This window comes from Petromyzon marinus, chromosome 49 (genome assembly GCF_048934315.1).
Source record: "Petromyzon marinus isolate PM22_M1 ecotype Great Lakes invasive population chromosome 49, UKy_Petmar_22M1.pri1.0, whole genome shotgun sequence".
In the NCBI taxonomy this organism is placed as follows: Eukaryota; Metazoa; Chordata; class Hyperoartia; order Petromyzontiformes; family Petromyzontidae; genus Petromyzon; species Petromyzon marinus.
Genome location: NC_133715.1, coordinates 7,311,482 through 7,327,017, shown reverse-complemented (window position 1 = coordinate 7,327,017; position 15,536 = coordinate 7,311,482). Strand labels below are relative to the sequence as shown.

Below are 15,536 nucleotides of genomic sequence, written 5' to 3'. Positions count from 1 at the left end.
AGCCCGGATTTGGAGAAAAAAAGTTTACCCACAAAACTCTGAGAGCAAGGTTGCCCCCGCCCCCGAACCTGTCAGTCATCAAATCGGTTTTCGAGGTAAAACACTGACCGCTATTATGCAGACTAGAAATTCCTGGAAAGATTAAGTTGAGATGAAATCAATAATTTACAAGATACACACACACACAAACACTCTGCATATCATCAGCGCCCCTTGCGGTGTGATGAACGGACAGCACGCTGGGCTCGCAATCCGGAGGTCGCCGATTCTATTCCATCTCCTGGTATGGCAGTTGAAAAACAACAGAGCGAGTTGCTTAAATCCCCCCCGTGCCTCTGATTCTGTCTCACCCAGTGGAACGAGTACACAACCACGGCCCGCGTGGCGTGGGGTAGAGTGTGGGTGACACTCACCTATTCCAAGACGTACCGGCCAGCATGGACTGGTAGGCCCATAACCAACCCTGTGCTAGCGTGGAGGACCTCTCTTCATACCTCCGTCGAGCGGAGGTGCTTTCCGCCAGCAGTGGCGTGAGCAGGGAATTGCAGGGGCTGCGCCTTAACCTCCTCTAGAGGGAATCTCTCTGTATGTACATGTACGTAGAATGTATTTCGCGCCGTACGTACCCAACCGCGCTAATCGGGCAAAAAAAAAGCCAACTGACAGTTGTCGGCCAACGGCATTGATGGGAAATTGGAGAGGGGGCAGCACTGAAGGAGGACAGCGAACGGCCAGGTGTGTGTGTGTAGTCATCACTGGGTTTACATTTCAGGAGTCGGTGAAGTAAACCTCACCGTTTATTCAAATAAAGCGGCTGCGGGTTAGCGTACCGCGTTACGGTGGCTAGATGTTAACTACCTCGCCAGGTATAGCGGAGGTCGACCCGGATGCCTGTATATTTGGCATATGCATGTTCTCCCCATGGTCGCGTGGATTTTCACCCGGGTCCTCCGGGTTTTCCCTCCACATTTAGAATCAACATACATTGAATTCGGCTGCTATAAATGTCGACATGATAAGCGACTTAATTTGGTCATTTGTGGCCAGGTGCCTTCTGAAAGAGAGCTATATAACTCAGTGGGCCTTACCCGGTAAAGTAAAAAAGTTTAGTTTCGGGAAAAAAAAGAAACCCCGGCGACTCGAGTTCGATTCCCGACCCATGGCCATCACCATGGGTGGGTGATTCGGAACCGGATCAAGGAGTGCTCCCCCCCCCCACCCCCTTTCGCCAACCCGCACTGACCCAGCATGGTGAAGTATGGTCAAAGAGCTCTCAAGACCGATGCGGCGTAAGGAGGCCTTGCGCCAGCATTGGAATTACAAAAGGGGGCTTACGAAAAAAAATCTAATCCAAATCTTTCGCGGTTTATATTGACAAAAAATCTGACTAACTCTATAGGGTTTGTGTCTCTCGTAGCGGCCACCGCTGACATTATTTGCGTTTCTTTATTGCAGCAACATCCCGATCACAACTGTCCGCGATTGGACGGAATCTGTCACGTGGGTCTTATTCGGACTTATAAACGAATTTGCTGTGTCGTCGTACAGGCACAGGACGTGTCACGTTGCTATCCTGTTTGCGAGCAGGACACATTGCATCTTCATTCGTACTTTAAAACTTACCAAGTGCGCGGCCCTGCAATTACTTGCATGTTGCCACTGCTGGCAGAAGGGCCTCCCCGCTCGAGGGCCCCTCTAGAGGGTATTTGGTCTACTCTTCCACACTGGCCAGGACAAGAGGCGGCACTTCCCACACTTTGACAGTGGTGGTGGTGGTGGTGTTGAACCGTTTACACCGCTGCTTGCGTGTGACAGAGGCATCAGCTCACGCTCGTGTTCCAACACAAACAAACGTGCGGACCGGAATGGTTCAGTCCACTTGCGTCACCCCCCTCCGCGCAAAGTGGGAAGAGCCGGGGAGTGAAAAGGAACTCCCTTCCACCCCCCTTGCTTCCCTTACTTAGCCTGACCCCCGCCACCGTATGTCCACCTCAGCAGGTGTTCCGTGTTTGACTTGGAGGGCCTGTGTTTGTGCAGGTGTTTGAACACCGTGGCCCCGTGTTCAAACCGTGCGGTCCCCTGCCCCGCCAGGTTCAGAGAGCGGCCCGGCGCAGCTCACGACGACTGCAACCCCCACGCCGGCAACGGATTCGACGACAAACGCTGACAATCGACCATCACCACCGACTCCCCCTAAGAAATCGATTACGTTCCCACGTTTAAGGGTCACTGGACGTCGTGGGTTCAATCCCGACCCCGACGCCTGTATATTTGGAGTTGCGTGTTCCGCCCGTGGTGGCGTGGATTTTTCTCCGGGTCCTCTGGCTTTTCCCTCCACGTGTATAATCAACATGCATTCAGGTTACATGGCTGCTACACGTTTCCACGTGATGCTAAGCCACTTCGTTGAGCTATCATTTGTGGCCAGGTCGCTTCTGAAAAAGAGCTGCCGAGCTCAGTGGGCCCCACCTGGTAAAATAAAAAAAGAGTTTTTTTTTTATGTCCGCCACTCTCCTCCACTGATGTCGGCCATGATCGGGAATCAAAATCAGGTGGCCCTGCCATGTTTGCTACAGGGCAGTGAGCTACCACTTCACCACCACACCCCAGGAACAAAGACAAAAATACACTGTATAGCCTTCAACAGACTGTAGGAGCAAGGGCTGTTAGCGAGCACCTATGAAGATCGGCACGACACACGAGGGGCTGGGTGGCCAGCACCACGCCTTTGCCTCCCAAGTAGCGATATTTAAACACTGCACCAGTTACTCATTTGAGGCTGAGTCGACCTCGGGGAGGCCCAAGACCGGTTCTGATAATCGTCACCGGTGTTGAATGTTGGTGGTGGCCGTGAGCGGGAATCGAACTCGGGGTTGCCGTATTCGTGGTGCGGTGCGCTAATCGCTTCGCTTCCACTCCCCTCCACTTTACAAAGAACGGGTGCGCGAACACGCACGCACCTGAACGTACACACACCACAAACAGCACACCCGTACATAGGAGTATTGACGGATCCTTCACACACACACACAACCGTACGCAACGATAACAAAAATAAAAACCACTGATGCGCTCTCGTGGAGTAGAACAGGTCAAGTCCCATGGCTCCCTGCTTCAACGAATGCATCTGGAAACCGTTGCTTTGGGGGGAAAAAAAAAATATCAACGTTTCGTTCGGCAGAATTTGTGACACCCACACATATTTTCGTCCGCTCTCGGGGCGAGACAAAGAGCGAGAGAGGGCGTGAACGATTCGGGAGGCGTGGGGAATCACGGACAAGCAGGAAGTGCAGCCAGAACGGGTGCCGCCGCCACCAATTGCCCGAGTTCTGCGATCCTACATCGGGGTGTTCGGCTCCACAGCCCAAGGGTCGTGGCGGCAGTTAAACAACAAATTATTTACACGAAAACCCACCCCAGAACTCACTGCAGACGGGATAAACAACAAAGGGCGCATGACAAGAAAATCAACAACAGGTGTTAAAAAAACTGCCGTCACGGTCATTCACGTAAACAAACCACGCGCACAGCGTCAGGCGTAGTAGCAGAGCAGAGCGCAGTTATAGAGCACTCGTGCGACGGTTCATCGATTCCAAAGCTCGGCGATCTGTCGCACAGCACACGTGGTAGACTCGGGACGAGGTCCGTGTGACCGCGATGGGTTCACGGAAGCCCCTGCAGCCACTAGAGGCAGTGAGCATTCGCCACAAAGCCTCGAGAGATTCGCAAACGACATCCAGCATTGTATCGTCTCTTCGAGTCGTCGGCCGTGTATTGAATCCCTGCGAATGAGCGCGCGTGCTTGTGTGTGAATGTTTGCAAACAGTTGATTTCAGTTTAACACTTGTTCATAATAAAGGTTTTTGGGTTAGATCGCGTTATTTATAAATGTGTCGTAACCCTCCACCACCCGACACGGCCAATCAGCAATAAAAATGTCACGTTGACAAAATACAAAATAGTTCACTACTTTAGCCCACCGGTGTGTTGAAGAGTGAATCCACAACATTTATGTTTGAATACGACGTTTCGCTGGTAATTACATCCAGCATCAGCATCCAGCATCATCGGGCAATTCTGGCGAATTGCCCGATGATGCTGGATGTAATTACCAGCGAAACGTCGTACTCAAACTGTAAATGTTGTGGATTCACTCTTCAACACACCGGTGGGCTAAAGTAGTGAACTATTTTGTATTTTGTCAACGTGACATTTTTATTGCTGATTGGCCTTGTCGGGTGGTGGAGGGTTACGACACATATAAACAACGCGATCTAACCCAAAAACCTTTATTATGAACAGTTGATTTCATTGCATGTGCAAACGGTGGCAGTAACAGCAATGGTTTATTGAATCCATCTGTGTGGAGCTTTTTGAGTGTCCACCACACCTCGTATAAAAAAAAATCCACACGACCACGGGGAGATATACACGCAAACTCCAAATATACAACAGGCTTCAGGGTCGGGATCGAACCCACGACCTCCTGTATACCAGGCGAAGTAGTTAACATCTCATAGCCACCACGGCACTCCATCCACAATGGCAGTGGCAGGACCCTTCAGTCAACACAGCGCCTTGAGACTCCGTGAGGCTGTCCTGGGTAAATCGTAGCCTTTTTATTCTACTTATTCAGACACAATAATGGTGGAACTTTGTTTATCACAACATCCGTCATTCACCACTCGTGCGTCGGCGGTGACGTCACCGATTGTGCCAGGCTAGGTTCACGCTTATACGCACGTGGAGTGGGTGGTGAATGCGAGCTGTGAGGTTATGTGAGAGACCCAGATGTTGCGGGTTAATATTCCCAGGCTGCCAGCCGATGCAACAGCGAACTCTCTCTCCCTGCTGTGCCAACAGCACGCAGACGCTGCATACATTTACAAAGACGCCTCGTGTAGCCTTATAGACTATTGGGGGCAAGTGCTGCAAGGCGCACGAGAGGCCGGGGTGCAGAGGTGGGAAGGGGAGGGGGGAAGCACCACACCCCCGGCCGTCTTTGTCTCCCCCCGAGTGCCGATTGATTGTCCACACATCCGCACTAATTGCATGCTCACCACAAGTGCGCGTGGTCCATGCAGACCGTATCTTGTTTGGTGTCCGAACATCTTAACGCCCGATCGCATTGCCAGAAAGTTGTAAAACCCATTCTTATTTGTCACACATCCGCACCAAGTTACCCATTTGAGGCCGAGTCGACCTAGGGGAGGTTCGACAACACTTGCCCGCCCCCACCACCCCCCGTGGAGGCGACACGGGGCAGAGGAGGGTGATCTTTGTCTTTGTTTTTCTTGAACCAGGCAGGAAACCTGTCTGCCAAGCCCCCCAACCCCGCACCCCCGCCCCTCCAGCCACCCACTCCTCCCTCCCATCGGGAACCCCACGCGTGCACAACAAAGACAAAGCTCTCCCGTGTAGCCTACGCGGGCTGTTGGGGCAAGTGCCGTGAGCGGACCAGCAGCATCTATGACACACGACGCGTGGGGGGCGGGGTTTGGTGGTTGCCAGATCCACCCCGGCTCCGCCTTTGTTTCCCGAGTGGCGATGTTTACCGTACACACCGCAGCAGGTACTCATTTTGGGCTGAGTCGACCTAGGGGAGGCCCAGGACCCGTTCAGATCAGCGTCGCTGGGTGTTGGTGGCCTTGAGCGGGAATCGAATCGAACTCGTGGGGTTAAGAGCGGTAACCGCTACGCTACCGTTTCTCTACAAAAACAAAGATGCCCCCGTGTATAGCCTTCAACAGACTGTTGGGGCAAGTGCTGTCAGCGAGCACGCCTATGGAGCCCGGCACGGCACACACGCGCATGGTACCCCCCCCCACCCTGGCTATGTCAAGCCTGGATATTTATACACAGGCAAAGACAAAGATCCCCCAGGTAGCCTCACCGGGCTGTTTGGGGCAAGTGCCTGCAGCGAGCAGCTCCCTATTGAAGGCACGCAGGGCACACGAGGGGGTTGGGTGGCCGGCATCACAAAGACAAATATCCCCCTATAGCCTCAACAGGCTGTTTGGGGCAAGTGCTCTTAGCGAACAGCGCCTTGGAAGGCCGGCACGGCACGCGCGGGGGGGTTGGTGGGTGGCCAGCACCACGCCCGGCCGCCTTTGTCTCCCTAGTGGCGATGTTTACACACCGCATCGGGTACAAACTAGAGGAGGCGACCCCGGACCGGTTCAAATAATCGTCACCGGTGTTGGCTGTGCGCGGGAATCGAACTCGGGTCGCCGGGTTTAGTAGCGCGGCATTGCGCTAACCGCTACACCACCGCTCCCCACCCGTGGAGGGGTGGGTGGGCAGCATCACGCACGTACGCACACTCACCCACGCACTCTCTCCTCCTCCTCCTGCACACAATCAATTCTCTCTATGCGCTCCCCTTTCCTCACTCCCACATGTGAGTGCACATCCGATCTTGCCTCAAGGGGGGGGGGGAGTGGGGGGTGTAAAGGGGGGAGGGGGGGGGGCTATATGTGGCCGAGCCAGCGCAGAGCAAGAACAAATGATGGGGGGGGGGGGGGGGGGTGTGGAGCGGAGGGGGGGGTGGGGGGCAGTGACAATCGCAGGACACCAGCGTACGGAGAGGGAGAGAGAGAGAGAGGGGTTGGAGGGGTCCATGTCTCGATCTCTTTCTCTGTGGCCACAGTAAAGCCGCACTCATTCTGTGCCTCTCCGGACAGAAATAAATTGAGATAAAAATACAACAAACACTCTCTCTGTCCCACTCGCCCGCTCGCTCCTGCTGCTGCTGATCTCGCTCTCTCTCTCTCTCTCGCTCTCTCCTCCTCCTGCACTCTGTCGCTCGCACTATTTCACTGCGTTCCCACGGCCACCAACACCGCCAGCACTCCTCTCGTTTCGTTCCTTTCATGATTATTTACAGCTCAATTGCGCACATCCATCCGCTCCGAGCGATTAACGGACCAAGCCCGATGGCGTTGTTGTTTCTCGCAAGATATTTCGCACGTCCAACCGGTTTCCTTTTCGCACGCAGTCAACGAAATTATTTAATCCCCCCCCCCCCCCCCCCCCCCCCGAAGGCTGGAAACCCCAGAGCGAGCGACACGTGACGCGACCGAAGACGATGCCTACTTCACTTGACCCACCGTCGCGGTGAAGCATGGCCACGTGAACTCCGGCCCTGTTGTGCATTACACACAGGGCGCACCATTGACATTTCATTCCGAATACACAGATTCTCCGTGTCGCCCTTAACAGACTGTTGGGGGCAAGTGTTGTTAGCGAGCACCTATTAAGGCCAGCATGGCGTATTCACACGCAGCGCTAGCTATTATTTTTTTTTAGGCCGAGTCAACCTTTGGGATGGAAGGCCCAGAACCCGATCAAATATTCGCCACTTTTATTGGAAGTCGTGAGCTGGAGTTATGAACTCGGGTGGCCGGGTTCGTCGCGCAGAGTGATGACCCCACCGCGCCCCACTGCTCGCCACTGCTCCCCACCACGTCCCAAAGACAAAGATCCCCCGTGTAGCCTTAACAGACTGTTGGGGCAAGTGCTGTTAGCGAGCAGCTATGAAGGCCGGCACAGCACACGAGAGAATGGGTGGGCAGCACCACGCCCCACCGCCTTTGTCTCCCAAGTGGCGATGTTTACACACCACACCGGGTACTCATTTGAGGCTGGGTCTACCTAGGGGAGGCCCAGGGCCTGTTCAAATAATCGTCACCGGTGTTGGCCACGAGATGGAATCGAACTCGGCTCGCCGGGTTTTAGAGGGCAGCGCGCTAACCCCTACACCACCACTCCCCGCTACTCAAAAACACCCACACACGCACACTTACACGCAAGTATAAACATAAAACTTCGTGTGGGATTGAACAAAGAATCTGCAACAGAAGGGCAGGATTTCGACGCAACACACACACACACGGAAACATTAACACAGCAATTCCCCAGATTCTCCAAGCGTAACGATAACAAGTTGCGGGCAACACTTATTACATTTCTTATTTATGTCTCTCTTTGTTTCTCTTCACATGTCCCGGGGTCTATCTCTGCGACACCGGGGTAACAACACCCAGCACACCGGACCAGCAATCCAGAGACTGCGAGTTCGACTCCATATCCCGATGAGGGAGATATAAACCATGGGGCAGGTTTCTCAAATCACCACCCTTCTTAGACAGATTCTCACCTCCTCACCTCCTTACCATGACCCTGGACCTCACCTCCTCACCATGCCACAGATCCTCACCCCTCACCCCGACAGAAGTCTTCACATCCTCAACGTCACACAGCAACTTCGCCTCTTCACCACGACAGAGGTCCTCAATCTGCGCCGCACTCCACAACCAAAGCCCCCACATCGACTATCCCTCCCCTCTGTCGACCGCTCCCCCTCACCCACACGCCACCGCTCCCGCTCACCAGGGCACAGAGGAGGTCCACGGCCTCGAGGATGAGCTCCTGGTGGCCGATGCGCGCCACGCCGAGCTCCTCGAGCTCCTGGTGCGACACGGCGAGGAGCTGCTCCCCATCCACCTTCTCGCTCTCCACGCGCCCCACGTACTCCTGCAGGGAGTCGTCCAGGCCTGCCGGTTGACACGGAGAGACGACGCGGTGGGGTGAGGAGACGCACGGTGGGGGGGGGGGGGGGGGGGGGAGACGCGCCGAGATAAGGGGAGACGCGGGGAGACGTGGGGAGACACAGGGAGACGCGGTGAGACACAGGGAGACGCGGTGAGACACAGGGAGACGCGGTGAGACACAGGGACATGCAGTGAGACAGGGAGACGCGGTGAGACACAGGGACATGCAGTGAGACAGGGAGACGCGGTGAGACACAGGGACATGCAGCGAGGCACAGAGATGCGGTGAAACGTGGGGAAATGCAGTGAGACATGGCGAGATGCAGTGAGACATGGGGAGATGCAGTGAGACACGGGGAGACGTGGGGGAGACACAGGGAGACGCGGTGAGACATGGGGAGATACTGGGAGACGCGGTGAGACATGGGGAGATTCTGGGAGACGCGGTGAGACACAAGCGAGTATGGAGATACACAGAGGAGAGATGCAGGGAGGTACATGGAAGCACCACGCCTGGCTGACTTTGTCTTCCCAGTGCTCATGTTTTTACACGTCGTCCCAGGCAATCATTGGAAGCTGAGTCGACCTAGGGGGGAGGAGCCAGGGACCGGTTCAGAAATTACTCGCCACTGACGTTAGCCGTGAGCAGGAATTGAACCCGGGTAACTGGGTTCGTTGCACACACACACTCACACATCGCCCTCTGCTACATGCACACACGCACATACATATGCATACATGCATCTCCGCGGTACATACATGAATATTTATTAAGCCTCGCGGCTGAAGCTGTGACCTCCTCCCCTGTAAATCCTTGCCACGTCCTCCACTCCCTCGCACTCCCCACAGACTCCCCCCGCACTCCACACTCTCTCTCCCCGACACTCTCCCCCACACAGTGGCTGGGCTGAGGCCATCATCTCGCTGCTCTTGAGACCCCCGCCTGAACCCCAGGTTCTCAGCGGAGCCGGACCCTCCGCGTCTCTGCCTTTGCCCCAACGATGTAATCCACCCTACCCCACCCACCCACTACTTCATCACACTGGACTGACCAGTGTGGTGAAGTATGGTCAAACAGCCCCCCCTCCTCAAACCCCGCCCCCATGAATGAAACGAAGGCACGGGCAAGACGTCCTCATCCAGCAGCGGATCGACCAAAGAGGGTGGGGGGGGGGTCTATAAATCGTTATGGATCTGTGTGTTCAGCGCGTCCAACGTAAAGCCATCACCGCGCGTTTGATTTCAATTAAGCCGTTATAAAAGATGCATTACGGTGGCCGTAAACACGCGCTTCCTGTATAATTACCGCACACACACAGAGAGAGGGGGGGGGTTACCGCTCCCGATTGTCTCTCTCCCTCGCCCATCCCTGCGTGGTGCATCCATTAGACAGCAAAGCCAAAGATCCCCCGTATAGCCTTGACAGACTATTGGGGCAGGTGCTGTTAGCGAGCACCTATGAAGGCCGGCACGGCACACGAGGGAGTGGCCAACACCACGCCCGGCCGCCTTTGTCTCTCAAGTGGCGATGGTTACACCGGGTACTCATTTGAGGCCGAGTCGACCTAGAGCAGGCCCAAGACCGGTTCAGATCATCGTCACCGATGTTGGAAATGGGCGGGAATCGATACCTCGGTTATTGCAGCGTGCTAACCGGTGACGCTACCTCTCCCCACTATCAGATAGCGCGCGCGCACACACAGAGGTGGGTGGGTGGGTCTCCTACAGCCAAGAAGAGTGGTGGGGGGCGAGAGGCAGGTATGAAACTCTGGAGTGGTGCGGAGCTGTACAACTGCACTGTTTGCACGTCATCTTATCTCAAGTCGTTTTATATAGCGGCTTAGCGAATGGCGCATTACAACAATAACCGCATTGTGCATACGATGAAAGTGGTTCAAATAATGAGTGGGTGTTGTTATGGTGACGGGAGGACAGGTGGGGTGGTTAAGGAGGGGTTGGGGTAGGCCCGCGATGCAGGGAGTAGCAGGAGCGGCAGTGGGAGTGGTAGAGGGAGTGGTAGGGGAAGTGGTAGGGGGAACGGTAGGGGGAGCGGCAGTGGTAGCGATAGGGGGAGCGATAGGGGGAGTGGTAGGGGGAGTGATAGGGGGAGTGGTAGGGGAAGTGGTAGGGCGAGTGGTAGGGGGAGTGATAGGGGGAGCGGCAGTGGTAGGGGGAGTGGTAGGGCAGGCAACCTGCGGCTCCGGAGCTGTAAGCAGCTACCTCCCCATCCCATCACCACCACCACCTCCCCATCCCATCACCACCACCACCACCACCTCCCCATCCCATCACCACCACCACCTCCCCATCCCATCACCACCACCACCACCACCTCCCCATCCCATCACCACCACCTCCCCATCCCATCACCACCACCTCCCCATCCCATCACCACCACCACCTCCCCATCCCATCACCACCACCACCTCCCCATCCCATCACCACCACCTCCCCATCCCATCACCACCACCATCTCTCCATCCCATCACCACCACCTCTCCATCCCATCACCACCACCTCTCCATCCCATCACCACCACCTCCCCATCCCATCACCACCACCACCTCCCCATCCTATCACCACCATCTCCCCATCCCATCACCACCACCTCCCCATCCCATCACCACCTCCCCATCCTATCACCACCACCTCCCCATCCCATCACCACCACCTCCCCATCTCATCACCACCACCTCCCCATCACCACCACCTCTCCATCCCATGACCACCACCTCCCCATTCCATCACCACCACCTCCCCATCCCATCACCACCACCATCTCCCCATCCCATCACCACCACCTCCCCATCCCATCACCACCACCTCCCCATCCCATCACCACCACCTCCCCATCCCATCACCACCACCTCTCCATCCCATCACCACCACCACCTCCCCATCCCATCACCACCTACCAATCCCATCACCACCACCTCTCCATCCCATCACCACCTCCCCATCCCATCACCACCACCTCCCCATCTCATCATCACCTCCACCACCTCCCATCACGGCCACCTCTCCATCCCATCACCACCACCTCCCCATCCCATCACCACCACCTCCCCATCCCATCATCACCTCCACCACCTCCCATCACCACCACTTGCGATCGCTAACGCTCCCTTGAGACACAAGCCATGGCCAGAGGTGCTTTGGCCCAATTTCACCCCCCACGTCTCACCCCCCCCCCCCCATGTCTCACTCCGCCCCTTCACCCCACACATCTCACCCAGCCCCTCCACCCCCACGTCTCACCCCGCCCCTCCAGGTAATGCCAACTGCAAACGCCCTCCGTTGCGCTGCATTCGTTGCACGCGTCTCGGGGAGGCCTTCATCCAAGTGGGCGGACCAAGGGCGCATGCAGAAAATCCCCAAGGAGGGAAGAAGGGTCATAGCCCGAAACGTCGCCTATGGTAAATTGTTGTTACCCTCTCAAGGCCACACACACGGCGTTGTTGTTGGTACTGCTTGTGCACCACTGCCAATGCAGCAGCAGCATCGCCACATTAAATTCGTTTGTACTTGTAAACACCCAACGCAAGGCACGTCCTCTGGTCAATCAATAAACATACCAACACTCGCCTTTTGCCCGTCCAAGGACGGGTGTAATGCAGTCAATCTGAAACTTGCAAGCGACAAGCAGACCGTGATGTGATATCCATTACATTAATGCGTGTGCAATTTGTAAGGGCGCGGTGACACAGACCTTTTTCATGTATAGGTTATAATCCCTTGTTCATCGTGACGTCCTTTTTTACTTTGATGTCTCAACAGCGTCACGGAGATCACGTGACGTGAGGGTTCTACCTCTGTAGTGAGGGTTGTCAGTTGACGCCGAGGAGAGGGGAGGAGGCGCCTCGGCCCCCCCATGTGGAGTGACGTCACCCGCTAATTACTATGAGTGGTGGGGGGGGTCCATTTGGAGGACGTCACCTAATGATTATTAATTAGCGGGGGGGGTGTCGATGTGGAGTGACGTCACCTGCTCAATTATTAATGAGGGGTAGGGCGGTGTCCATTTGGAGGACGTCACCCGCTCATGATTATTAATGAGGGGGCTGGTCGATGTGGAGTGACGTCACGAGCGTTAAAGACATTCCTGGGTGATTATAGTAGGTATTTGGCGACCATCCTCCACCAAGGCCTGCCGCACCCCTCCCAGAAGAGACCGCGGCTGATGACGAGGGTGACGATGTCGGTCATAGGCTTCCCCTACACAATAAGCGGAAGTTTAGGTCTCCTATCCCATCTCCTCCTCCTCCCCATCATCATCATCATCACACTCTTCCTCAGCCCAACCCGCCTGGCTGCTTCCTGTGCTCTGTCCCTTGCGGGATATTCCTCGGCTCTTCCAGGAAGCGTGTCTCTGGGCGACCTCACTTCATTTTAATTCGCACACACAAAGACAAAGAAACCCCTAACCCCGTAGCCATCACAGACTGTTGGGGCCAGTGCCGGATTATCCTCGTAGCTAAAGTAGCTACAAATGCTACGGGCCCCGCCCTTTCAAGGGCCCCGCGCTAAATGCTTCCAAGCTATCAATTCCGGTTCAGTGATTCTGCACTTGCTCTATTACTATAGTACTATAGCGCCTTCAACTTTTATGGACGACTGGGTGTTTAAGGTTAGCGAAGTCGTGATACCTGGCTGTATAGCAAATGAAAAAATGCAATTACTTTACATTGCAAGCTAAAAATGTATGTTTTATTTGTTACGTTTTTTTTTATTTAGGGCCCCTTCATAATAGATGCTGCAGGGCCCGCACAAGCTACATCCGGCATTTGTTGGGGCAAGTGCTTTTTAGCGAGCGGCTATGAAAGCCAGAACGGCGCAAGAGAGGGGGGGGTTCGTGTTTCCGGCATGGATAGACGATGGCGGCTGATGATGATGAAACGTCAAAGAGTGACGAACAGACACACCACACGTGCACGACACGTGTGTTACGCGCAAGAGATGGAGCGGTGGCGCAACAGTTAGCGCACTGCCCTATAATTGTTAAATTACATTAACACTGCAACTTTGGTGATTTTAATAGAGTCAAGTCAGTTTAAATGGAGATGTTTAACTACTCCGCCTGGTACGCTGTATATTTGGTGTGCATGTCTCTCTCCCCGTGGTCGCGTGATTTTTTTTTGGTTTTACCCTACACGTTTAAAATCAACATCCCCCCTTTAGAGCACCTTGCTGCAATACATTTCCACGCGGGTAGACACTTTCGTTGAGCTGTCATTTGTGGACTATCATCGCTGCTGAAAAAAAGAGCTATAGAGCTTACCCGGTAAAATAGATCCCTCCCGATGGCCTTTAACGGACTGCCGCTGCAAGTGACGATGCTCAAGGTGATGATGTTAACAGGACGTGGATCTGCGCCTGTGCGGGTGGATTTTGTTGTTGTTGTTAGAAATTGTTCTTGGCCTCACCTTGAACGACAGAGAGCGAATCTCGTGGCTGTGGCGCTTAGCTGGCATGCTCAACGTGAACAACGCATCGCCAAAGGTTTGCCAATCAAATCTACAGAACGAAAAGGAAAGCGCGTTCGCCAACAGCAGAGCTGGAAATTCCGCACTCGTACATGGTGGGGACTGCTTGCCATTGACAGATGGAATAAAATATTAAAAGTGTGCAAAAGTAGCATTGAGAGATGCTTGCTTGGAATTGTACTGAAACAAAAATAGTCCTACACTAACCACACTAGCCTACCACTCTACCCCTAACACTAACCACACTAACCCACCACTCTACCCCGAACACTAACCACACTAACCCACCACTCTACCCCGAACACGAACCACACTAGCCCACCAGGATCTCGCTCTACCCCGAACACTAACCACACTAGCCTACCACTCTACCCCTAACACTAACCACACTAACCCACCACTCTACCCCGAACACGAACCACACTAGCCCACCAGGATCTCGTTCTACCCCTAACATTAACCACACCAGCCCACCACTCTTCCCCTGGAACTAACCCACACAAGCCAACGAGACAGACCCAGGCATTGACCATAACCAAAAGCTCTGGAGCTTTGCCCTGCCTCCTTTTGTCTGTTTAATTTTATCCATAAAATGTTCACTGATCGATTCCCGAGACTTTTGGCGAATTCTCCTTTCCATTTGACCCCGCCCACTGCTCACGTGGCCCCGCCCACTGCTCAAGTGGCCCCGCCCATTGCTCAAGTGACCCGCCTACTGCTCAAGTGGCCCCGCCCACTGCTCAAGTGGCCCCGCCCACTGTTCACTTGTGTGGTCGGTTGCCACCTCCCAAGGTACAAAACACAAGGACAATGATAGGTATCTCACAATGGTGGGAGAGGGGAGTACTGCATTTAAATGTACATTGACTTACGTATTATTAATTACTCTTTGGTTCTTTCGGTAAAGTCACGTAGGTAGAAAAATAATAGATCACGACGTTTCGATCGCCACACAAGCAACCGTCTTCAGGTGGGAGTGAGAATAAAAAAAATAACGATTTTTAATACCCCAGGATGACTGACAAGACTAAACAGGACAGCAGCTGCCGCCTGTTCATCAACACCACGACGATCCTGGGAAAAGCCGGGACTCGTGGTAGCCCTAAATCACGCGTCGTGCAGGAGGCAAAACATTTCGAACCGGCGACAAACTCCCGGTTGCGATACAGCGACAGAATATTTTTTTTTCTCTTTCTGAAACCACCAACACGGCCTGTCTGTCCCAGCCAAACTGGAACGCTTGGAAGTTTTACAGAGAACTCGTTTTTCCTGTACGACGGCTGTGGTGCTGTGGCGGAGTCGGTTATTGTCCCTGTGATGCAATCACACGAACATCTATCACTTATATTCACTGGGGAGATGAAGGAAAGTCCATCATGCGTGATGCTGATCCAAACATCACCTGGTTCATGTTTTTTTTGCTGTGTCGGCCTTAATGAGTGATCGCTAACAGCGACTGCACTAGCAGTCTATACGGTTCAATAGGGGGGTCTTTGTATAT

General features: G+C 54.3%; 1 protein-coding gene across 3 annotated transcripts in view; it reads right to left on the bottom strand.

The window, feature by feature from the left end:
• CNKSR2 (connector enhancer of kinase suppressor of Ras 2) overlaps positions 1–15,536 on the bottom strand; it is a 194,839-nt gene that overhangs the window by 156,218 nt on the left and 23,085 nt on the right. For all 3 annotated transcript variants that reach the window (XM_032972647.2, XM_032972648.2, XM_032972649.2), the window contains exon 2: positions 8,392–8,555. In XM_032972647.2, the coding sequence (XP_032828538.2) occupies positions 8,392–8,555 (164 nt within the window). The remainder of the gene's footprint in view (positions 1–8,391; positions 8,556–15,536) is intronic.